This window comes from Squalius cephalus, assembly GCF_949319135.1.
Source record: "Squalius cephalus genome assembly, chromosome: 6".
Classification (NCBI taxonomy): Eukaryota; Metazoa; Chordata; class Actinopteri; order Cypriniformes; family Leuciscidae; genus Squalius; species Squalius cephalus.
This window is the reverse complement of record NC_137127.1, coordinates 46,135,501-46,162,315: the sequence shown is the minus strand read 5'-3', so window position 1 is coordinate 46,162,315 and position 26,815 is coordinate 46,135,501. Positions and strand designations below refer to the sequence as shown.

The following is a 26,815-nucleotide window of genomic DNA, read 5'->3' as shown; positions in this document are numbered from 1 at the left end:
CGAAGCGCTAGTAAATACACCTTCTCCGGCCACATATCGTCAACGTTTATTGCCTGTCGCAGTGGAAAAAACTCGATTGAGGAATGAGGGATGTCGTCTCACATGGAAAAGACGAGAGTCGCTGCCAAACGCCAGATCTCTGGAAATCCAACACTCAATGCCGGCTGTAAAGGCCGAGTCCAAGTTTCCACGCTGAGAGAGTTTGTAATGTAGAGAGGGAGTGACAGAAGCTCGGCATGAGGAAACGACTTTTCTTTAATGACTTATTTTTGTGACAATGAGTGAAACGGCCCACTTTATAAACATTTACATGTTTAGAGTGTCACGAGTCAATAAGACGAGAGCAGAATGGAGTTGAGTAAGTCGTGGGCGTCAGGAGTGTTACACAATAGTTTGACCCTCAAGCTCTTAATCAAGATTTTATTGTCCAGTTTGTTTTGCCAAATATGAATGCTTGTGTGAGAGGTTGTTGATAGTGGATTTTGGTAAGCTTACGATTAATGCTGTATTTTTCCTTGTGTCTGTGCACTGATGTGACCTGTTCTTCTGGAGTTTCTATTTTAGATTCAGAGGCCATAATTGTGGCACAAACCAAATGACAATATCAGAGTTAAGCTGCACGTTATTGAAAGATTGTTTATTACGTGCTGATGAAGTGCGTTCTGTAGCATACAAATCCAAAAAGTCCCCATGTTTTCCCCATGTTCATCTTTCTTTACTGTGTAATGTTGCAGTTTGAGCATGAAAAAGCTCCAGTTCTTCTCTATATCAGTGTCAGTGTTTCTGAACTCCTGAAACGCCTCCATTGTAGTCTTGAGTTTCTTCCGGGAACGAACACGTCACAATATTCCTCATTTGAATAATTAATGCGCAGAATAAAGGGGCGGGACCTGGTTGAGTTAGTTAGTAGTGTGTTAAACTGGCGGTTATGGTAAGAGGCGGGACATTTCCCAAACACACTTGAAGCGCTCGACCAATCACAACACACTGCGCCATTTGACCAATCAGCGCACAGTGTGCTTTTCAGAAGGAGGGGCTTCATAGAGACAGGAAGTAAATAGAGCGTTACTGACAGACTGGGAAGAGAGGAGCCGCAACAATGGAGAATATGAGGAAAATAATCAATATTCAAGCAGGAAAACCTGTTCTAGCAAAGCCCAAAATCAAGACTTTGTAAAAGGGCATAATAGGTCCCTCTTAATTCCAGTCATGGGCCTTTAAATAAAGAGCAGGAGTACATTAATATTGTACACTTCAGTGTCCTATTACTTTTTTAATCAAGCATAGTTTTGTTTGTTATGAGAACTGTCAGATAAACTATTATCTAGCATGAGGTAAGCCTAGCATGACCAAGTAATATCTCTCTCTTAAAGTTAGGAATGGACTGATATTAAAATGATGTGAAACTCTTGAATGAATGAGGAAAAAAATGATAGTTATGTAAATGATAATTTAAGTTATGTAAATGATAATTAACTGATAATTATTCATGCTATGGCCAAGGTAAACGGAAGAAGATAAAATAACATGCTGTTGTGCATATCTACAGTAAATATAGAAAACTAAAAATGTAAATTTACCACATAAATAAATAAATGCAAAGATTATGGCTTTATATATTTTACGTTCGTTTAATGTTAAGTTTTAAAAAAACTGCATAAAAAAGAGTTTTAAACTATGTTTAGATGTCTTAGATTTAGCAAATTTTGAAAATGCAAATTAATAGAAAATAAATAGCTCATAATAGTAAGTTTGGCATCCTGAAGGTGGCGTTTAACATTTGATGAAGGTCTGGCACCTTCTTTCACTAGATATTTGTTTAATCCTTTTTGAAGCCTGTTTTGTGCCCTACTTATTTTACAGAAAGTGCCAGTACATGTTTTTAGAGTAACTTACCCGACACTGCTGCTTTTGTACATGCTTTCATGGAAATGCATCAGGACACATTTTAGTAAAGAACAGATGACAGAGCAAAACCTGCCTGAACAAAGCAATAATACATAGAGGCTCATTATATTGTGTGTGTGTGTGTGTGTTTCTGATCCAGTTCCACATGATGACATAATTTACAACAATAAGGTTACAAACTTAATTTTCCAAACAACATGAGAAACAAGACTGGTTGCTATAGTAATGCATGTTTTACTGCCTCATTAATATGTAAAACATTGACATCATGACACAGTTGAACAGCTCCTCCCAAATGATTGATGGAGTCATATTTAAGTAGATCAAGAAGGGGAAAATGACAGTAGTTGTTGTTTACTTCCTATAAGAGATATATGTATATAAATGTTCGTATAAGATGTCATTGCAGGGCCAGGGCAGGCGGTCAGTCTGGGAAAAATGATCCATAGGTCATCCGTACTGGGGTGTGTTTCCCAAAACGCATCGTTAGCCAACTGTGTTTGCAAGTTCATTCGTTATCAGCAGTTCAACGAGTCTGTGTTTCCTGAAACCATCGTTCCAACAAACATTCGCAAAGTTGTGTGTTTGGAGCGACAGATCTCGACCTGTGGTTAGAAGAAGAGTCACTAGTTTGCATGACATGTGGACTCAATAAATCCTGATCTTGAGCAAAATAAGCAAGTTGACATTCAGTACAATCTGTGTCTCTTATATGTAGCCAGCGGCGTCAGGTACTGGAGGGAACTGTATGAAGCAACACAATTATTTAACGTTCGACTACGCCACCTGGTACATACCGGGGACTATCAGCCCCAAATCAGGGAGCGCACAGGTTCGTTATCGAAAAATGGGTGAGCAGAGAGACATAGGCCAGGGAGTATCAAAGATGAGGCAGTTTTATTCAAATACAAAATTTAAAACCATCAATACATTAACATCAAGGGCTCAATATTCACGTCAAAAAGAAAGAAAAGAAACACTTTGCAAAACTTCCATAAAAAAAATACAAATACACAAGAAAGCGTAAGGGAGGGAGATGGACTACTGTGACCCTCAATTCACACACCACACTTAATACCCACACGCACATCCACTTTGGTGAGGTCACTCAAATAAGCACGGCACTCAACGTGAACCCCGTTAAACAGCGGCTAAACCCCTCCTCTGTACACTTTCTCCCTCACTCCGTCCCAAAATAAAGAAACAGTCAGTTCACAAAAAAAAATAAAAAATAAGAATGCACGAAGACAATATTCAAATCAATCTCGTCTTGTAACTCAAAAGTAAACTTAAACCTAAACAAAAGGAAAGGAAATTACATACAAAACACGCAAAAATAAGCACAAGACAAAATAAAGAAAAATCTCAATTACAATTCGGAGCAAACAAGAAACAAATCAAAATGAAACAAACAGGGCCACGATCGCCCGCACACAAAGAGCAAGCCAGCGAGAAAACAGCCACACTTCTACTTTAGTTCTTACACTTCGGCGAGCAATCGTCCAGGCTCACCGCTATACAAGTTCAAGTTCGCTCCAACGAAAAGACGACCAAAATAAGCCCAGGCAAGACAGCAGTGCGTTACGTCAACAGACGCGCATCTCGTCCCGCAATATAGAGGTGAAACCCTTGCTCTCGTCACTCAATCGGAAACGTTCTCAGCGCAGCACTATGCGTGTTCGCTGGCCTCAACATGCCGCCGGTTGCTCGTCAATGAACTCAAAGCCCGGGGCAGAGATGGCACTTCAGCTACTCTCCCATTCATAAATGGCGGCCTCCGTAAAGGGGCGGTACGGGTGTCAACGCATCCCAAGTGACAAAAACCTCCCCATTTTATACCATGACACCAGACTGCTGATAGGTTCAATGTTTTCACATGACACTGGCCAATGATCAACACGGGTACATTACACCCTGCTACATATAGAATACATACAAATGTCATTTACGTCTTTTAGTTTGTCAAGAGATTTAAAGTGTCGTTTTTAAAGAGTGTGCATGTGTGAACGAGCTCCAGTGTAAGAAGAGCCTGTGATTGAATCTGGAAATAAAGCAAAATAACTGAGAAAAATGAGAAATAGTCCTCAGATGTCATGTCTGTAATTTACAGCAAAATAAATCTAGTATTAATTCGATCTCAAATGAATCATTAAAAGAAGTTATTACTCCACTAAGTTCGCGACATCATTAACCAACGTGGTTGAACGACAACTTTGCGACAGTACGGTTTCGGGAAACAGTCGAGACTAGCTAGTTGATTTCTTCATTGATGCATGGGACTGCGGTAGCGAACTGATGTTGTTGTATGGTAAAAGCTCACCCCTGAGGAGTGCAGGGCTAGCATTAGTAATGTTCTGCGATGTGTCAGTGCAGTGAGCGTACAGGTGTGGGGAGATATGTGTTCGTCTCCCGCACAGAAAACAGCCCCATTTGTTCTGGATTCTGAAAGTGTGTCGAGTCAAGCTGAGTTACAGTCAGTTTCACCTCATTTCTGCCCTTTTAACCCACGGTGTGCTTCTTCCTAGAGGAAAACCTTACTGTTCTGATGTTGCTTTTACAAAGTTTTGATTTGTTTTTGGGCTCTACTAGAACAGTTTTTCATGCTTTAATGTTATTTTCCTCATATTCTCTATTGTTGCTAGCCTGGATGCCAGCCGAACTTAGCCCCGCCCACAACATTTGAGGTCGGGAAGTTCAGTCTGGACTTGATCTGTTGTGGAGCAACTATACTCGAACCAGAGCTGTTCGGACCAATCAAATTGTCAGGGCGGGCTTTATACGATGATGGACAGATGATCAACAGTAATGTAATCATCCACGTCACCAAAGAGCGCTTGGGTTGAATTCGTTTACAACAAAGATGGCTGCCGCTGGAGAATTGAGATGTGTAGATTCCGCCATCGCATCTGTTATAGAAGATATCGCGTTAATTTTAAAAGAGGAACAGAGAACCGCGATCAAGGCATTTGTCGATCGGAAAGATGAATGAAGAACATACGTCACTTACTCTGTTGCTCTGTTTGGCTGTAGGTCTATCCAATTGAGTGCAGAGCCATTTTCTTTCTTGGTTCGGTTGAAACATGCCCCATAATCACAGCCCAATGGAGCAGATCAGACTCACATTCTGACTAGAATCTGAGTATGACGACGTCAGGCTATATTGTTGCAGCTCCTCTCTTCCCAGTCTGTCAGTAACGCTCTGTTTAGTTCCTGTCTCTATGAAGCCCCTCCTTCTGAAAAGCACACTGTGCTCTGATTGGTCGGTGTTGTGATTGGTCGAGCTCTTCGAGCGTGTTTGGGAAATGTCCTCTAACCAACTCAACCAGGCCCCGCCCCTTTATTTTGCGTATGAATTATTTAAATGAGGAATATTGTGATGTGCTCATTGCGGGGAGAAACTCAAGACTACAATGGAGACGTTTCAGGCCGGTTTCACAAAGCTATTTTAGACCGGTCTATGGTGTTAGACAAGTCTAAAATTTGCTCATAGACTAGTCTAATGCAAGTTAGACTGTTTCACAAAAATAAAGACTGACTTAATTTAGACCAAAAAAATTAGACCCCACTTACCCCCAGGCTAACTTAGGTCTAAGACTCTGTTACCTTGGCAACCAGCAGTAACAATCAGTTACATTACACACAGCCAAAAGAAAAGGAAAAATGGCTCATAATTTAAACATTTCTTCTTGTTATTACATTCTCCGCTAAATTTCCCAAGTAAAATGTCCTTGTAACTGTTATACTCCTCCAACAAACACATATTCTCCGCTGGGGTAAACTGCACTGAGCGGTTGAATGCGCTTACTCGATCCGCCATGTTTTTTGTTTTGAAAAGTGTCTTATTTTACCCAGAATGCATTGCAGTGTAGTCCTACTTAAGATAGTCAGAGTCTTAAGTGCTTTGTGCAACGGTCTGATTTAGATGTCTATCTGAAGTCGGACTATCTACTATATCTAAGCCGCAGTCAAAGTCTATCTTTGTGAAACCGGCCCCAGGAGTTCAGAAACACTGACACTGATATAGAGAAGAACTCCCGCTGGAGGGACTTTGTGCTCAAACAGCAACATTACACACTAAAGAAAGATGATTGTCAAAAAGCATAATAAGTATAAACTTGTTTTAGATGTTTCTCCTAAACTTCCTCAGGAGAAATCTAATTAGTCAATAGTTAGAAATTAATTTTGACAGCATATGATTTCATCCTAGAACAAGGTGATGGGAAATTAGTTCATATTGAGATCTCATACGTTTGATGGTAGAATTGAAGTCTTGGCAAATCTGAGCAAAGTTTGAGAGAATACAAGGGCCTAAATAAAGAACTGAGAAGCAGGATCCTTCTGCACAGAAATGATCATTTGCTCTCTCAGCTGTCTAAGATTTTATTCACACCAGATTTTGACAAAAAATATCATCTGTGAAGACTGTAGCATCATCTTTTATGAGACTGTGTTTGTTCTTTGCTTTGTAGAGTTGTTGACTCTGTGTGGATCCAGATACGTATTTGGTCAAAAGCCTGTTTTAGATTAGGTTTATCCTCAGTTTTAAATGAAAAGTTCACACAAAAAGAAAATACCCATCATTTGTTCACCCAAACCTGAACGACCTGCTTTTCCATGGAATACAAAGGAAATATTTGTAAATATATCTCGGCAGCTCTTTTCCATATAATGAATTAATGGTCTGTAAGCTAACATGAACAAACAATGAACAATTGTGTTTTTAACCAGCATTCATGAAGCTTGTTTAATTATATTGCTCATAGTTAGTTCATGTTAACTAATGCATTAACTAATGTTTAAAACGAGACCTTATTGTAAAGTATTACCAATATTTTTCTTTTTTAACTCAAATTGTCTCCCTGATAAAATATTTTAGAGATTGGCAATATTATAAAACTGCATATTTATTATGAAAGATTTATTAATTTTCATGACTTTTAAACTTTTAAATAAGGCTACCTCATATACAGTGGGGAGAACAAGTATTTGATACACTGCCGATTTTGCAGATTTTCCCACTTACAAAAGCATGCAGAGGTCTGTAATTTTTATCATAGGTACTCTTCAACTGTGAGTGACGGAATCTAAAACAAAAATCCAGAAAATCACATTGTATGATATTTAAGTAATTCATTTGCATTTTATTGCATGACATAAGTATTTGATACATCAAAAAAAGCAGAACTTAATATTTGGTACAGAAACCTTTGTTTGCAATTACAGAGATCATACATTTCCTGTAGTTCTTGACCAGGTTTGCACACACTGCAGCAGGGATTCTGGCCCACTCCTCCATACAGACCTTCTCCAGATCCCTCAGGTTTCGGGGCTGTCGCTGGGCAATACGGACTTTCAGCTTCCTCCAAAGATTTTCTATTGGGTTCAGGTCTGGAGACTGGCTAGGCCACTCCAGGACCTTGAGATGCTTCTTACGGAGCCACTCCTTAGTTGCCCTGGCTGTGTGTTTCGGGTCGTTGTCATGCTGGAAGACCCAGCCACGACCCATCTTCAATGCTCTTACTGAGGGAAGGAGGTTGTTGGCCAAGATCTCACGATACATGGCCCCATCCATCCTCCCCTCAACACGGTGCAGTCGTCCTGTCCCCTTTGCAGAAGAGCATCCCCAAAGAATGATGTTTCCACCTCCATGCTTCACGGTTGGGATGGTGTTCTTGGGGTTGTACTCATCCTTCTTCTTTCTCCAAACACGGCGAGTGGAGTTTAGACCAAAAAGATCTATTTTTGTCTCATCAGACCACATGACCTTCTCCCATTCCTCCTCTGGATCATCCAGATGGTCATTGGCAAATTTCAGACGGGCCTGGACATGCGCTGGCTTAAACAGGGGGACCTTGCGTGCGCTGCAGGATTTTAATCCATGACGGTGTAGTGTGTTACTAATGGTTTTCTTTGAGACTGTGGTCCCAGCTCTCTTCAGGTCATTGACCAGGTCCTTCCATGTAGTTCTGGGCTGATCCCTCACCTTCCTCATGATCATTGATGCCCCACGAGGTGAGATCTTGCATGGTGCCGCAGACCGAGGGAGATTGACCGTCATCTTGAACTTCCATTTTCTAATAATTGCGCCAACAGTTGTTGCCTTCTCACCAAGCTGCTTGCCTCTTGTCCTGTACTCATCCCAGCCTTGTGCAGGTTTACAATTTTATCCCTGATGTCCTTACACAGCTCTCTGGTCTTGGCCATTGTGGAGAGGTTGGAGTCTGTTTGATTGAGTGTGTGGACAGGTGTCTTTTATACAGGTAACGAGTTCAAACAGGTGCAGTTAATACAGGTAATGAGTGGAGAACAGGAGGGCTTCTTAAAGAAAAACTAACAGGTCTGTGAGAGCCGGAATTCTTACTGGTTGGTAGGTGATCAAATACCTATGTCATGCAATAAAATGCAAATTAATTACTTAAAAATCATACAATGTGATTTTCTGGATTTTTGTTTTAGATTCCGTCACTCACAGTTAAAGAGTACCTATGATAAAAATTACAGACCTCTACATGCTTTGTAAGTAGGAAAACATGCAAAATCGTCAGTTTATCAAATACTTGTTCTCCCCACTGTATCACGATTTTACAAGACCAAGTGGAAAAAAAGGAACTGTTAAAATATACTATTTCAGACTTTCATGGCGTTTTTCAGTGGCGTTTCTTTGTAATTATATGTGAAAATTGTCAAACATTACATAATTTCTGAGTGATAATTGTTTCAAAGTATCTATCGTATGACTTCAGATGTCTTGGGATATACAGTAAAGCCCTATGGACGTCATATATGATACTTTATGGTTCTTTATGGATACTTAAAATTGTCATTTTGTCCACTTCAGGGTTTTTATAGTTTACTGAAACTAAAACTATATCCACAAAAAATATTTTTGTTGCTTTAAATACAGTAAACATTAACTGAAATAAAAATGAATATAAAATATATACTGTAAAAAAAAACAATACAAAAAATGACAAAATATGCAATGAAATAACTAAAACATTAAGTAAAATTATAATGAAAAGGTAAAATATAAAAATAAAACCTAATTCAAAATATTAATAAAAACTATAATAGTATCTGAATGATACTAAAATAACACAGATCGGCATTCAACTTCTGTAAAAGAGCAGTGTGAGCATTCTTCAAAATGACTCCTTTTGTGTTCCCCAGAAGAAGTAAAGTCATGAAGGTGAGTAAATGATTAATTCTCGCTGAGCGTTTCCTCAGTGTCCAGAGCACACTGCAGGGGAACAGTTAAAGCTTGCCAAATGACAGTGTTGAAAATGCAGAGTGAAAGAAAAATACACCCCTCCCTTCATCTACAAGCCCCCGGTACACACACACACACACACACATTAAACGGCGCTGACCTCACCCCCGTGTGCAAAGCCAGAGACTCAAAGTCTCTCTCTCCCCCCCTCACTAGTTTTCTCTCTTTCACCGCCCACTCCGGTCTCTCCTGCTCATGTGACAGAGAAAGTTCTGCGCATTGGGAAGCCTGTCAGTGTGTGTGTGTGTGTGTGAGCGCAGAGCAGAACGAGAGCTAGATGGACCCGAGAGTTTGCTTGCAACAGCACCTTCAAACATCAGGACAGCTCTCGACTCCTTAACAAACGGCTTTCTGAGCACATACACAAACACACACACACACACACACACAGGTGTGTTTGGCAGACCCGATATCTGGGCAAACACATAATTTTTGTGCACTAGTTGGGATATTTGCTGGGACAATCCAAGAAAAAGACTCCTCCTGTGTCATGTGTGCGTGATGTGAACAGGATTCGCCATGCGTCCTCACAGACTGACTGTCCTGCTCTTCTCTGGCTTTGCCCTGTGTCTCTGTCTAGCCGTCGCTCAGCGCTCCTCATCCTCGTTCGCACACGGGGGTCCCGAGCGGATTAAAGTGCTCTTCACCCCCACCGTCTGCCGGCTGCGCTGCACACAGGGACGCTGCACCAACTACTGTGAGCGCGGGAACATCACCACCATCTACAACAGCGAGCAGGGAGGACAGACGCCGCCTGGGTCCGGATTCAGAGTGTGTGAGTACATGCACACACACACACACACACACACACACACTAGTGGCATCCTGGAAGAGATGGATCAAAGACACACACAAAAAACACTTTTTGAAAAATGTGTTAGACCAGCTGTGTAATTTCAGTTTAGTGTGAAAGGTTTCAAATCCTCATCTACTATATATTTTTCTTGAAATATATATATAAAAAAAAACATTTAAATAAAATAGAGACTTTATAAAAAATAAAGACTTTATTTATTTATTTTAAAAACATTGTTTTAATATAGTAGGTTGGAATTTGATCCCTTGCATACTAAATTTATAATAATATAAATAAAAATATTATTTTATTTATATAACACATATATATATATATGAAGAGTTCAGATGCAAAAGCCTCTAAGTGCCATCTGAAATTTTCTTATAGAATGATCATTTTTATCAAGCTTGTATATTTAAGTTCAGTAATTTCACTTAAATGACAATGAATAGGTAATCTTCACTGCCATTTAAGTGAAATTATTGAATTTAAATATATGAACTTGATAAAAATGATCATTCTAGAAGAAAATTTCAGATGGCACTTAGAGGCTTTTGCATCTGAAATCTTCATATATATATGTATATATATATATATATATATATATATATATATATACATATACATATATGGTATATAGTTACATATATATTATAAATTAATAAAACACTAAGCTTCATCCTCATGGGGACAAAAAAAACTGGTCCCCAAGAGGTCAAAGTTTACTGGTATTACTATTGTTGTGGGGACATTTGGTCCCCATAATGTAGGGAATACCAGGATCACACACACACACACACACACACACACACACACACACACACACACACACACACACACACACACACACACACACACACACACACACACACACACACACACACACACACACACACAGCCCAAATGTACATGCACAGACCTGCAGGTGTGTAAGACATCCATCTGAAAGTATTTACGAGCGGTGTGTGTGTGTGTTGAAGCATCTGTTGTGTCTGCTGCTCTTCAGGAGCTCATCCCTGACTCCTCACGGAGAGATGGAGAGCCTGACCCGAGCTCCTCTGGCTCTTCTTCTTCTCTCTGCTGGCGTCTGTTTATTTCCCTGTTTTCTCATGAATGTGTTACAGTGGGGTCCAAAAGTCTGAGATCTCATTGAAAATCTGGGGTTCAAAATCTAATTTAAATTGTTCATAAAACTCCTCAATATTCTCCACTAGTTCTAGGTCACTAATCAAATATGAAAATTAGTAATATTTCATTTATTTTATGTGAAAATGTGTTTGTTTTTGACATTTTTCAATGTTCAATGTCATTTTCTGATCTATACCTTAGTACTGATCACATACTGATATACCATGGTATTTAAAAGTAAAGAAAAAAATACTGTGGTATTACCAAAGCATTTTAATGCTAGTGTCCAAATATCCATGCAAATGTGCAACAACAAAAATTCCATGGTATTTTCATGGTATTGTCTTGATATTTTTCAAGGAGTGATCTATCAAATCTAAATTCGGTTTCACTTTATTTTAAGGTGTCATTGTTACAGTGTAATTATATATCTAAGTACTGAGTAATATTAGTTAACTACATGTACTTACTATAGGGTTAGGGCAGGACTAGGGTTTGGTTGAGGGTTAGTTGCATGTAATTATGCATAATTTACTGTTAGCAAGTGCATGTAACATGTAACAAGGACACTGTAAAATAAAGTGTTACCCTAAATTCATTAACAACTACAACATCAACAACAACATGGTATTTTTAAGTGCTTTGGAGTGCAATGCAAATACCATGACATAATTATTCATTGATATGTTATATATAAAAGTAAGATGGTATTATGCTGGTTCATCTGCAAGACCGGAACCAAACCATCTCTAACCATCATAAACCAGCCTTGGATTCTGCATTCTGAGCGCAAGGCAAGGCAAGGCAAACGTGTGTGGTGAATCCCAGCTTGTACCACGGTACGTTTACGTAAGGCTTGTACACTCCTCTTGACTTCAGTTTCCACCCGGGACCTGTTTCCTATTCGACTCTTGCTTCGTGTCCAAGAGAAAATCAGCTCCAACAATCCAGTAACATCGTGACCTATTTATACAAGCACTGCCTGTAATCTCCATCAAGAGAAACTCATTATGAACTTATCACACAGCAAAGCTTCCTCTGATAAATGTTATACATTTGTGTTTTAGTCTGGTAAACACGCTTCTTCTTACATAAAAGCTGGAGATGATTTATACACATTCTCCAGCGTCCAGCTCAAGCTGTTCGGCGATAAACGGGCATAAACACGCATGCCGTGTTTGTGGCATCGAAGGAATGGCGTTGGCTTCAAGTTCTGAGAAATATGCAACTCATTTATCAGTCTTGGAAACCTCCGCCCATGCTGTCAAAGCCTCTTTTTAGTTGAGCGAATGGATGGTGGAGGCTACGTCTTTTTCAGTGACTTCACGGTCAGTCTGGCACTGGCACCAGGCCAGAGCGCTGGTTGTAATTTCGCTCTTTGAGTCATTTGACGGCTGAATTATGACAACGAGAACGATGCGAATCTTTCTTGGTAGTGATTGTAAACGCATAGTGAAAGTTCGGCCGCTGTGGGGGAGCTGAAAACAATGATTCAGAGCTCTTTATATAACTATTTATATAAATATGCATTCATCTCCGTGGATTAGATTCTGATTAGACACATTTGTCTCCGCTATTCTGTTGCTCCTAGTCACTTTCTGTGGATCCATGTGGGATTGTTAGTTGTGTTTTTTCTGGATTTTGCTTCCTTTGGCCTGGAAGCATTTCATCTACACCTAATTGATGTCATGTGGTGGAGATTTCAGAGCTCAAGACTGTGACTAATATGGTCACACACACACACACACACACACGCACGCACGCACACACACACACACACACACACACACACACACACACACACACACACACACACACACACACACACACACACACACACACACACACACAGTGGCAATAATTGAAAATGAACTGAAATGAACACTAGAGGCAGTAAAACACCAACTACTTTAATTCAAATTATGATTACATGGACAGATTATTCATTAATGAAGACTTATTGACTTGAATGCACAATGCTATGTTATGACCTCAACATACTTTAACCATAGTGTGTGATTTGTAAACACGTACATTTTGATGTTTGCATCACATAAGCAGCTCATATGTGTGTCTTTTCTGATGTAGTTAAGTTGCTCTGAATCTCACCTGTAATAAAGCTGTGTGTGAATTTAAAAGGTCAAAGTGCAGATTAAATGGAGTTTTTGTCTCCCAAAAGAAAGAAGTGATTCTGCACTGCTTGAAACGAGTCATCAGTAATTCCAGTCTCACTCCCTGTTACAGTGTAACAATGTAACACATTTGCATAATGCCAGCCTGTGGTATTGATTGGCTGAGCAGCGTCTTTTAGCTCCGCCCTCAAACACTGTAGTGTATCTGAGACTGGAAGAGTTTAGTTCGTGTTGTTCATGTCGAGAAGACGCTGTTTTCTGCTGACAAAGCAAATCCACTTTGATGAGATTGATACGGTAAAACCCACGCCATCGTTACTGTTCATATCACTGTGATCAAGAACTGAGATTCAGATATGATAATGAGCGTTTGGTTTCCGACCAATCACAGCAGACTTGACCATCTGACCAATCAGAGAGCAGCTCTCAGAGAGGCGGGGTTTAGAGAGACTAGTTGATCGAAGTGTTTCATGACTCTGTTAGAAAAGAGGTATAGGAGACTGCTAAAACAAAATTAGGAATCTTTAAAATGCCATAATATGGGCACTTACTGTACATCTTGGAAAAAAAACTAGTCATAGTCTCTATTAAAATATACCTCCATCGCAACACAAAGTGAGAAGCTCAATGAACGGTCTTTGGTGTTTTATGCCCCCAACGTCGCCTTCCAGGCAGCGAGGGGATGGGTAGGTTTAAGGTTGAGGGTAGGGTTAGCTGCCTCTAAGGAGCCATTGGGGGCATAAAACACCATCGAGCTCAATGAACTGAAGCACTTCTGAACAACTCTCAACCGTAAATTAGTAACTAAGAAGTCATCTGGCTCTTAAATATTTCTTTATTTTTTAGTCTGGATGCCTTAGTTTCAGAATAAAGATGAGTTAATGTATGGATGAATACATCTGCAAGCGATCTGAGGCACGTGTGTGTAGGGCTGGTGGTAAGTCTCCTCCAATAGCAGGCTGTGGGTTTTGGATGAACAGAGAGGCGAACACATGGTGCCAAATAAAAGCATGCAGTCCTTCATCTGCTTCAGCTGAAATCAGTGGAGAAAGGGTGAAGCGGAAGAAAAATCAAGCAGCTATTTCTTCTCACTCCGCTCATGTGTGCCGTATCTCTGAGGGTTAATTATTTTACCTGCAATGGACCTCAGGGCCCTGAAACATCTGGACGATGGCAGAGAGCCAGAGCCTATCGGGGGCGTTCACAACATGTGTGTTATCGTGCATTTACTGTACATATGTGTGGATGTTTCATAAAAGATTCAGCTTTTGGTTCTTGTGTCGTTCTAGTTGTCACGATATGGAAAACTTCTTCCATGCAATCACGCGTTGACATTAGGTGAAGTATATTCATGTGTGTTAATGGGTTGCAGAGAGATTTGTAATTCTGCACAGCAAACTTTTGAACCCTGGTGTATAGCTTTATATGCTTTTGTCATGACTTTTGCAGGACTCCACAAAGGCATGTAATCACTAAAGCAGGTTTCCCAAAAAACCTGGTGGGGGGTTGCTATCGGGTCTTTGGAAAATTTATGATATTTAATATTTTCGTACTGCCTTTATGCCGTTTTAAAGATCATTATTACTTTAGTTTTTACTATGATGCATAGTAATAATATGATAATAATATTTATTTATTTTTTAAGAAATTAATACTTTTATAAACACATTTAGAAATATATGTAGTTCTTTTGAAATTTCTATTCATCAAAGAATCCTGAAAAAAAATATTTCACTGTTTCCACAAAAATATGAAGCAGTGCATCTGTTTTTAACATTGATATTAATAAATAATAATAATAATAATAATAATAATAATATATATATATATACAGTATATATATATATATATATATATATATATATATATACACTCACCTAAAGGATTATTAGGAACACCTGTTCAATTTCTCATTAATGCAATTATCTAATCAACCAATCACATGGCAGTTGCTTCAATGCATTTAGGGGTGTGGTCCTGGTCAAGACAATCTCCTGAACTCCAAACTGAATGGCAGAATGGGAAAGAAAGGTGATTTAAGCAATTTTGAGCGTGGCATGGTTGTTGGTGCCAGACGGGCCGGTCTGAGTATTTCACAATCTGCTCAGTTACTGGGATTTTCACGCACAACCATTTCTAGGGTTTACAAAGAATGGTGTGAAAAGGGAAAAACATCCAGTATGCGGCAGTCCTGTGGGCGAAAATGCCTTGTTGATGCTAGAGGTCAGAGGAGAATGGGCCGACTGATTCAAGCTGATAGAAGAGCAACTTTGACTGAAATAACCACTCGTTACAACCGAGGTATGCAGCAAAGCATTTGTGAAGCCACAACACGCACAACCTTGAGGCGGATGGGCTACAACAGCAGAAGACCCCACCGGGTACCACTCATCTCCACTACAAATAGGAAAAAGAGGCTACAATTTGCACAAGCTCACCAAAATTGGACAGTTGAAGACTGGAAAAATGTTGCCTGGTCTGATGAGTCTCGATTTCTGTTGAGACATTCAGATGGTAGAGTCAGAATTTGGCGTAAACAGAATGAGAACATGGATCCGTCATGCCTTGTTACCACTGTGCAGGCTGGTGGTGGTGGTGTAATGGTGTGGGGGATGTTTTCTTGGCACGCTTTAGGCCCCTTAGTGCCAATTGGGCATCGTTTAAATGGCACGGCCTACCTGAGCATTGTTTCTGACCATGTCCATGCCTTTATGACCACCATGTACCCATCCTCTGATGGCTACTTCCAGCAGGATAAAGCTACGTTCACACTACACGCGACCAAGCGACGCGATACCATTCATTTTTAATGGGGAGCGGTCGACATCCGGTGACACGCACGGTCGCCGACCGTTGGCGACTGGATGGGGCGTGTCTGGCGACGCGACAAAGTTGAGATCTGTTCAACTTTATGCAAATGAAGAGCGACTTTCGGGAGCGACAACCAATCGGAGTGAAGTCAGTAGGGCGCGCATGATCCATCACTCTTCAGTGCCGAGGCAAGATGATTGAGAAGTTTATTTTAGCAGTCAGAAACTGTCCAATATAGTATGATATGTCTCTGTGTACATACAGTGGTATTTGCCGTGCTGACTCCGAGCCTGAATGGTTTCGTGAACTCAGAAAAAACAGTATTTGCCCATTTGCTGCAGTTAAATAGCCGCGATAGCAAAGAGCACTCGCTGTTTCTCATTAATCTTTAATATTATGCATTTTATGTACTGATTCCATTTATATTTAAACTTTTCCTTCCAAAATGTTAGCTTGTAACTGCAAGAAAACAGATTTGTTGTCTACAACTGTGAATGTCACTCATAAACATTACTAGGCAACCAGTAGTGGGAACGCCCACTAGCGACCTCACCGCCAGCCACTTGCGACATGCAGCGACAAAGTCGCTTGTAGTGTGAACGGGGCTTAATGCACCATGTCACAAAGCTCGAATCATTTCAAATTGGTTTCTTGAACATGACAATGAGTTCACTGTACTAAAATGGCCCCCACAGTCACCAGATCTCAACCCAATAGAGCATCTTTGGGATGTGGTGGAACGGGAGCTTCGTGCCCTGGATGTGCATCCCACAAATCTCCATCAACTGCAAGATGCTATCCTATCAATATGGGCCAACATTTCTAAAGAATGCTTTCAGCACCTTGTTGAATCAATGCCACGTAGAATTAAGGCAGTTCTGAAGGCGAAAGGGGGTCAAACACAGTTTTAGTATGGTGTTCCTAATAATCCTTTAGGTGAGTGTATATATATACCTAAGAGAAACAAGGGAGACATTTTCAATTGAATTCACTTTTATTTGTGCAGCGCTTTTCAATAGAATTATTTTCAATAAATAGTAGCTTTCCAAAACTGCTAAAATCTGTAAAATAATTGTTAAACATTAGTTTCCCGTAGTCAATAATTGTATCCCTTAAACTCATCTTTGATCACCAAAATGACATATTTAAACATTTAAAAAAAATTCTTCATGCCTTAAAATATCTTGAATGTAACTCGTCACCCTTGCCTCATTTAGTATGCGCGGTTCTATGAATATGCAAATGAGCCCCGCCTCCACTCACTCACTCAGCTCAGAGATCCACTCGCTGACGATCACACGTTGATCTGATTGGTTACAAGGTAGTTTGTGACGTCAGAAACACCAGCGATTTCAAAGCGTGTTTTTGAGACTGTCTTTACAGAGAAAATACTCAGCATTGGTGTGAATTTGCACATGGTTTGTCTTAAAGCATATTAACACACCACATAGACATATAAACAACATTAAAATCTTGATTTTAACCACATGAGACTTTAAGGTAAATATTTATAAGTTGAAAATGTCTGTCTTGTTTCTCTTAGTTTTCAGAAAATATATTTGATTCACCTTTATATAAAAGCCTGTAATTCTGTCAATAACATGTTGTCTTAATAATGTTTATAGTTTGTCTCACAAAGTGCAAGAGAGTCTTTATACAATGGCAGTATATAGCCTCAATATATATTCTCATTGGTCAGCGAATCCCTCCGTCAGCATGTTTCAGATGGTGACTCACTTTCTGCATTGAAATGAATTGATTCGCAGCTTTCTCTAGTCCAGTCCAGAGCATCATGTGTCTTTAATTTACATCTAAATACTTCTGCCTTTGACTCGAGTGTTAATGCAGTCAGCTTTGAAGTTCATATGTGTGTATGTGTTGATACAATCCTCTCTTGAGACTCTTATTCCAAACTAGTTTTTTATGAAAGCATTCATATGTCTAATTTGAGACTTTCCAGTTTTAAACACAACCCTTAAACTGATCCGCCCATGACTAGCAGGATCTCTTCATTTAAGCTGAAGATTGCAGATTCTCTGAATGAATCTTTGAAGTGCAAATGAGAGCTTGGACCGTCTCCAATGAAAATGGCTTTTTCTTCCATTCATGTCCTGTCACGAGTTTTATCATCGTGTTGTTTCAGTCGAGCAGTGTATTCCTGACCTTTCATCATTTCAAAAGAATTTCATTTACATATTTCCCCCCTCACTGAAAGCGTAGATATTTCTTCCTGTTATCTGGACGGAGCCAGTATTTATCCGAACCCTCGTAAGTTTCAAAACAGAATATCTGTGGTCCAGAAATGAAGGTGGAAAGCTAGAAAATGAGAAGGTACTGGAGATTCTCAGCTTTAACGTAATGAAGTGCAAGTGTGTTTCCAGCTGTTGGTGTTTAGGCGGATGAGCTGAAGATCAAGCTCTCGTCCAAACACACCAAAGCTCAGTCATCTGCAAACCTACACACCTCTCCCCATCATCTCTAAACAACGCCGATCTCACACACCCCTCGCTTTCTCATTTACATCCATAGTGGTCTGTGTTACTATACAGTTTAATATGTATAAAGTACAATGTAATGGTTAGTATACAGCTCATGAGATCATCTCCATAATTATCTTGTGCGTTTGTTCATTAGACACTAACTGAATCTGCTTTTAGATAGTTTGTTACTGGTCATATATGTTATACTATACTATACTATATATATATATAAGTACAATTAGTTGAACTTAAAGGGTAACTCTCGCCAAAATGCAACCTAGGGTCTTTTTCTTAATCTATCCGAGGCGAACTTTCGTTTAAAAGCATAAGCATAAGCACTTCTATCTCCGAATGCGAATTAACTGACTCTGAATTTTAGTATTGCTTCTTATATGAGCATCCTTTTTCAAATACAATGTCAATTTTGATTTTCACTAACGACAAAACAACAAATTATCCGTGAATTTATATGGAACTAAGCTTTAGGAGCTTTCCATCTTTACTCTCCTCCCTGTTACGTTGCATTCGGAGATCGACTATTTTTGACTGTCATAATGCCGGTGGACACATTTACAGAGAGTTGCTCAAAACCTTTCTTTTTAGTAAACTCTGTGTACACAAACACTGTTCTCAATGCTGGAGTTCATGTGTAGAGCCCCTGGTGATACTTCCAGCACAGTTTCATGTTGTGTCGAGCCTTTTTAGTGTTTTAAAAATAGCGAGTTTGATACTATCATAGTCGTGCCCCAAGCACTCCCATTCAAACGGCAATTTGACCGAAAACTAAAATACGGTCAAACTTAAAAGTGGCATTTTCATTCTAATTATGATTTTAAATGAAAGTTTGCCTCGGGTAGATTAACAAAAAGACCCTAGGTTGCATTTTGGTGAGAGTTACGCTTTAAGAGTGTTTTTTAGACCCACTTAAGTAGGACTTCAGTACGTCTTTATATGTAATTTTATATTTACTTCTATTGTATTTGAAATATGGCTAAAATATATGTTCAAAATAAGTGTACTTCTTTAAAGCACAATAAAATATTATTAAAACATCATTTAAAATGCACTTTTAAAGTGAAATGTTAAATTTGACACTATTACAAAGCAGGCACTGCGCCAGGATTCCAGTTTTGGATGGGAAACCTTAAATGAAAAACGTTATCAAATCACTGTTTAACCTAATAAAAATGCCTGACTATGTTATTGTGCTTACATAATAGAGATTTTAATAGCTTGATGCTTTTTAAATATTTTGTTGCGTTGTAAAAAGTTTTGGTGCCTATCCTATCCGCAGTCGTTCTCCTTGGTTCTAATCTAATATATCCCCAAAACATGAAGCCAAATATTTCACAATTCTGTTTAATTGTTTTAAGTTTTTTAGAGCTTTTCTTAGAGCTCGATTAAATAAATGCTTCGTTTATAATAGGGAGGACGTCTTAAGCTATGAAACTTTGAACATTTTTGCACAAATTTTGAGCTTATTTGCCATCTTTTAATAATTCTTGACAAAATTAAAATATATTAAAAGTTAAAAAATGTTTTTAAGGAAACTTTTGGGTGGGCCTGTTGAAAAGTGGGTGGTCCCAGACCCGCCCGGCCCACCCATAACGCCGTGCCTGTTACAAAGTGTGTTACTATTGTAACCCCCGTTCCCTGAAGGAGGATTCTTAAAGGATTAGTTCACTTTCAAACAAATTTTTGCTGATAATTTGCTCATCCCGATGTCATCCAAGATATCCATGTCTTTCTTTCTTCAGTCAATAATAATAAATTAAAACAAAGATGTCGGACGATTTTGAAGTTGGAGGAGAAAATGAGATTTTTTTCGCTCTTCCCTTCCTTTCTGAACCGGAGAACACAGACAAATAACTTAGATAGATGACGAGACGCGTGACCTTTCCAACGTGATGACGCAATGCGTGGCGCATCTCAGAGATGGTACACGACGAGCATTCGTGGTTAAAAAGTATTATTTTATTTTTTTTAGAAAATGATGCATCGTTTCGCTGGATAAGACTCTTATTTTTCGACTGGGATCGTGTCGAGACTTTTGAAGCTGCATTGAGACATTTGAACCTTCTGTGAACATTGGTATAGTTGGTTGCCATTGAAGTCCATTCTGTGTAGAAAAATCCTGGAATGTTTTCCTCAAAAACCTTCATTTCTTTTCGACTGAAGAAAGAAAGACATGATACCTTGGATGACATCGGGGTGAGTAAATTATCAGCAACATTTTTTTGAAAGTGAACTAATCCTTTAAGAATTGAAGTACAAGTGCACATCCAATATGATTAAGCACGCTTCTTTCTCATCACGGTCATGCACAGTATTTCACTTATTAGTTCTTTGATTGTTAGTTAACCTTTATTATCTCCCTTAGGAGAAATCTGTGTAATGAGAAATGTGATTATGCGTAATGTGCCGACAACATGTGACAAATACCAGATTCTGTGATGAGAATGGATTTACTCTGATACAGAGCTGGAAACTAAGAAGTCCTGTTGGACTAAAATGTCTAAACAATTCACTGGTCTATTGACAACATCCAAAAACCAGATCCTCCAAGAAACATCCTTCAAACCGCAGATCATTCTGATGCTTTAGATTTATTTTCCTGTGCGAAGAATGTGGCTTTACCGGCCTGAAGTCACAGAGCAACAGCTCATTTATGATCGCAGTAGATGCTCAAATGCTCTTCAGCAGAAGATCTAGTGAAGTGTTTTTCCGCAGGGATTCAAACAGTTTGGAAAAAAGTTCACAGGATTGTGTGATTGTGCCCGTTCCGAAAGCCTTTTACTTTGCTATAATCAACGGCAGACGTTGACATAGTCTCCATAGGGTCCGCCTCCCATTTATGATTTGCATACTTATTTGTATATGTTTGTCAATCATGTTGGATTTATCATTTGATGTTTAGCTGTTTTCTAGCAATAATATAATACGACCACAAAAGTGTTTTAAAGTAATGTGGCTTTAACGAATCTTTTAACGAATTTGACCCGGCCGTAAACATGATGGATCTGTGTGGAGTCTGGATGCTGTTCAGCTTCCGCTAAACCCTGGCTAATAGATGTGTGTGTGTGTGTGTGTGTGTGTGTGTGTGTGTGTGTGTGTGTGTGTGTGTGTGTGTGTGTGTGTGTGTGTGTGTGTGTGTGTGTGTGTGTGTGTGTGTGTGTGTGTGTGTGTGTGTGTGTGTGTGTGTGTGACCTCAGCATCCCAAAGTCCCAAAACTAAGCTGCACAGATTTCTCACATCACACACTCATAAACTCTTGTCACCGACAGCTGGGGAAACGGGTCAGCCAACGACGGCAGATCTCAACCGTCTCCTTTCTGTTTGTGTGTGTTTACTCTAAAGAAATAAAGATAATATATTGTTTGTCATAGTCTCAGTGCACTTCATTCCTGCTAAAAGTCCCAAACAGTGTGTTGTTTTTCATGCATTAGTTTAGTTAAGAACTAAAATAACTAAAGGGAAGTACTTTACGTGCTTGTTAAATTTGTTTTATAATGGCGGCTGCACCGCCCCTGTGTCTGGGACATTAGACATGATTTTTATCTGCAGAAATAAATTCTGCTCTGAAGTAATTAAATGATGTGGATTACAAAACTTTCATGTCAACTTTTGATAGGAATAATCTGACATATGGTTGGATCTAAAAGTGAGTGAGACTGCTAGTGAAAAACACTGTATTTTACACCATTTGTTTTACTTTTTTTCAGGATTAAATCTGATTTTGAATCCCAGATTTTCAATGTGGTCACAGGACAACACTGTATTTAAAATAATACAAATATATAGTGCAGGCTTTGATTTGATCAGGAATTGCTTAGACGTGAAAACTGTTCTTTATGACGTTATTGGAGTGGAAGGGTTGGAAAATAACATTAGAAATGTGATTCGATTTGATGTTGAATAACAGTTTTCAGTCTGGAGGCTTGTTTTCTTTCCTTCTCTCTCTCTCTCTCTCTCTCTCTCTCTCTCTCTCTCTCTCTCTCTCTCTCTCTCTCTCTCTCTCTCTCTCTCTTTCTTTGTTTGCTGTTGTTTTAGCAGCTCTTCTTCTGCATTCTGTTTGTTTGACAGATGTGTTTGGATCTAGAGATTACTTGAGCGATTGCAGATGAATACTGCAAAAAGATCAACTCTCTCTCTATTTCTCTCTCACATGGTACATTTATTTTCGTTTTTTTTTTTTTTAGGCATGAGCCTGGTCTAAGCTTTCCAAATATATAAATTACAGTACAGACATATGATATGGAAGGCATGCTGAGGTCACTAATGAAATAAAATTGTTGCTTTTTTTATAGAAACTCTCCATTTTGAGAGACTCGTAACGTGTTAACAACATCCATTCAAAGACACACTATTGCAATGCTGTCTGTTATGTGCCTTTCATGAAAACATTATTGAGCTGTTGTGGTTTTTAGAACAATAATAGCGTAATTTCTTTCTCATGTTGATGAGTGATGGATGAAGTCATTGACTCTGTCTCTCTCTCTCTCTCTCTCTCTCTCTCTCTCTCTCTCAGTCTTGTGTCCGCTGTTGTGTAAGAACGGAGGAGTGTGTGTACAGAAGGATCAATGCCACTGCCCGCCGAACTTCACCGGGAAGTTCTGCCACATCCCCATCCACTCCTCCTCCTCCTTCACCAATCACATTGAGAAACCAGCGGGAAGCGCTGTGGATTCAGCCAATCAGCCGATGACGTCCGAGTACATCTTGCCTCTACAGACGCCAGAGCTGATCAACACCAATGGTGAGAGGCCTGGTTCATTTCAGTGTAAATAACATGCAATTAAACGACTGAATTAAATTCCACTGTAAAAAGTGTTCAGTTCACTTACTTAAAAAAAGTAAATAAACTTCATGCTTAATCAAAAAAATTAAGTAATGTGGAATTGTCAAGTTCACATAACTTATTTTTTTCCAATTAAGCATTAAGTTTATTTACTTAATAATTTGAAGGCAACGGGTTTACTCATTTTTTTTTAAGTGAACTGAACACTTTTTACTTCTTTTTTTTTGCCAAATTATGTATAAATAGTCCCTATTTTAACAAGTTTCATCAAACCTTTTACAACATTACCATTTGCACATGTTGAACTTTATCTTTATAGACAATGAAATGCATTACAATGTTAAGACTTACCGAATGACAACATAAAATTAAAGCTGCAAGCAGCATTTATCGGGGTTCAAGCATTTAAGGCCTTTAAGGCCTTTAAGCACAAAAGCATCAAAAGTTATTAAGTTTTATTTAGCAAGCATGTAACCACTGACATAATAGATGGAAAACACCATTTACAGCCAATACAGGCAATGTACCATAGGAAATATATGGTTTTAAAGCCTTTTAACTGTTAGAGCGCCACCTTTGGTCCGATCTCCATAAAATTTTGCATGCTTATTAATAATGTTATGTCACATATGCTCACCAATTTTTGTGAAGTTCTGAGTTTTCATTTAGGATTTATAGGCTTTTTAGTGTATTTTGCCACGCCCATTTTATAAATGACCCAATTACAGCCATCCAAATGCAAAGGTTTCACGTCTCTAGGCCTTACGGTTTGGCCTGCACGATGCATTTTACGAATCCTTACAATTACAATAGGGTTTCAGCATTTCGTGCTTGAACCCCTAATTAGCTTTTCAGATTGTCATGGAGGGTAATATGTGTTCTGGCACTATAGTCTGTTGTGTAACTCATGGCCACATATGGAGCCAGACTGTTGTGATGGTGAAAAATGACTGTGTCACAGACTGGCGACATTTATTTTCTGTTTTCATTTGGCTGCAGCTCTCAGTTTGGATGCGATCCATAAATGGCAGCACCAGCCTTTTCATATATAGAGTCCTGTGATGAATTAAAGCAGAAACGCATCTGATGCATCACACAGATGTCAGTTACACCTGGAATATCTGAGCATGGCTCTTGAATAGATGATGTGTCACCAGTTTTGTGTGGGTTTGTTGCACTGGGAGGCCGAATGACATCAAGGAAATCACCATGTGTACAGAGTTTTACCCTGAAAGGTGCTCTGTGCCTTTACTAAGACATGATGGCATTTTGATATATGTGTTTTGGCATTTTGCCTCTTTATTAGCCAGAGGTAATGGAGAGTGACAGGAAAAAGAGGAGGGAGTGGGAAGAGGACAGATGCCAGAAATGATCCTGCATCACTTCTTCAGTAGTTACTTTCTTACAGGTAGATCATCTAAGTGAAAATTTGAGGACGACAGACATTTTTCAGAGTACTTCTTACTGTAGCTCTTAACAGTTTCATTGTAGAGTAATTAAACTAAACTAATAACACATAATAATTGTTTTGGGTTGAGTTGAGCCTGTTGTTTAGTGAGAGTGTTGTGTTGTATCAGGCAGAGCTGCGTTTTCATCGACTTCTGCATTGCAATGACTGACGAGCCGCATTTGAGCCACGACCCTCATGAAAAAAGGGTGCTTAATTGTATTGAATGTTCACTTGTTGTGGACTTCAGATCTTGAAAGTGTATATTTTTGTAACTGTATTTGCAGATAATTTCAAATAATGAAATTAAAGACCACTTAAGTGCACTTTCATGTCTATTTACTGAATGCTTTTACTTTTAAATGTACTAAATTGCAACAACAAATATATTTAATAAATATATGACACAAGTTTTGATAGAAATTATATTCAATTATATTTTAGTTTACCATACATGCGTTAACTCTATTTCAAAGACAATAGAAGTAATTATGAAAGTACATATAAATATGTACTTAACTCCTATTTAAGTTTTAAGAGGTATTTAATATACAAATTTTAATGTATTTTTATGTAATTGCAATTAACATGGACTGAAGTGTCTGAAAACATTACATTGAGTTTGTATTTTCTTTTAAGTGAATTATTTCTGTAGTGAGTACATGCAGTTTTTATTTTTTTTATTATGCTTTTCACCAAACCTTAGTGGAAAAAAAAACATATAGCAAAATGTATATAAAATGCATTTATTTCATACTAAAACCATTAACATATTTACTGACATATCGCTTGAGACTTACTGATATAAATAATATAATTAAACTTTATTCGGTGTACTTTTTATTGCACAATGCACATTTCTTAATATTAAGCCTAAAATGTGTTGTAATATCTCTATTAGTAAGGATGATCTCAGTATAATATCAGTCTTTAAATGCAAGATAGTTCCACTTTAGCACAATTAAATGTACCTAAATATAACTTTAGTTGGACCTCAGCACTATTTCTGGATAACTAAAGTGCATTAAGCACAAAAATGAGTTGTTACAATTTAGCAGACTTTAAGTATATCAATTTAGTATTATAAATTGCGGGTAATTTATATCACATAAATATGTAAATGTATTTGTGTTATACTTAGCATAAAAGAGTATTTGCATATGATAAAATAGCACATACTAGTTCCATATATTTTTTTTACTCCACTGAACTGTGGTATTTCCCATTATAATCACAATCTGACAGCTGTCACTCAGTGACACTCCACAGGCTCTGCTGATGTAACACTGCGTGTTTACTTTTTAATTTTGGTTTATTTAATCAGGCAGTAATGATAAATGAGTTTCCATCTGTCATTTAATGGGGGAGTGTCAGGTGAGGTCATTTTTATTTTTTGGCAGGGAGAATAATGAACAAGCGCCACATCTGTAGCCCTCCAGAACCTTCTGCACAGGCTCTCTGCACACGACGCTGATAAGACATGATGAAAGACAAATCTAAAGTGACCCTAAAATGCCAATTTCTTACAATAGATTTACATGCATGGTCAAAAAACACTTTAATTTCCTCATAATATCCATCACAGCATCAGCTCTTTTCTCACAGTGTCTGAAACGGTTCATTCGAAGATTCAGTCTCTCTAAACCCCGCCTCTCTGAGAGCTGCTCTTCCCTGATTGGTCAGATGGTCCAGTCTGCTGTGATTGGTCAGAAAGCAAACGCTCATTATCATATCTGAATCTCAGCTCTTGATCACAGTGATACGAACAGTAACGATGGCGTGGGTTTTACCGTATCAGTCTCAGAAAACAGCGTCTTCTCCACATGAACAACACGAACCAAACTCTTCCAGTCTCAGACAAACTGCAGTGTTTGAGGGCGGAGCTAAGATATGCTGTTCAGCCAATGGGCTGTCATTATGCAAATTAGTTACAAACCTACACAGGTTCCAGCAGAGAGTGAGACTGAATTACTAACGACTCGTTTCAGGCAGAATCGATTCTTTCTTTTAGGAGACAAAAACTGTGTTTTGTAAAAATGCTGTAA

At 38.7% G+C, this 26,815-nt stretch overlaps 1 protein-coding gene across 2 annotated transcripts in view; it reads left to right on the top strand.

Moving 5' to 3' along the window:
- Positions 1 to 26,815, top strand: part of ltbp4 (latent transforming growth factor beta binding protein 4) — a 100,785-nt gene that overhangs the window by 19,555 nt on the left and 54,415 nt on the right. For both annotated transcript variants that reach the window (XM_079873329.1, XM_079873330.1), the window contains exons 5-6: positions 9,759 to 9,953; positions 23,054 to 23,281. In XM_079873329.1, coding sequence (XP_079729455.1) covers positions 9,759 to 9,953; positions 23,054 to 23,281 — 423 coding nt within the window. The remainder of the gene's footprint in view (positions 1 to 9,758; positions 9,954 to 23,053; positions 23,282 to 26,815) is intronic.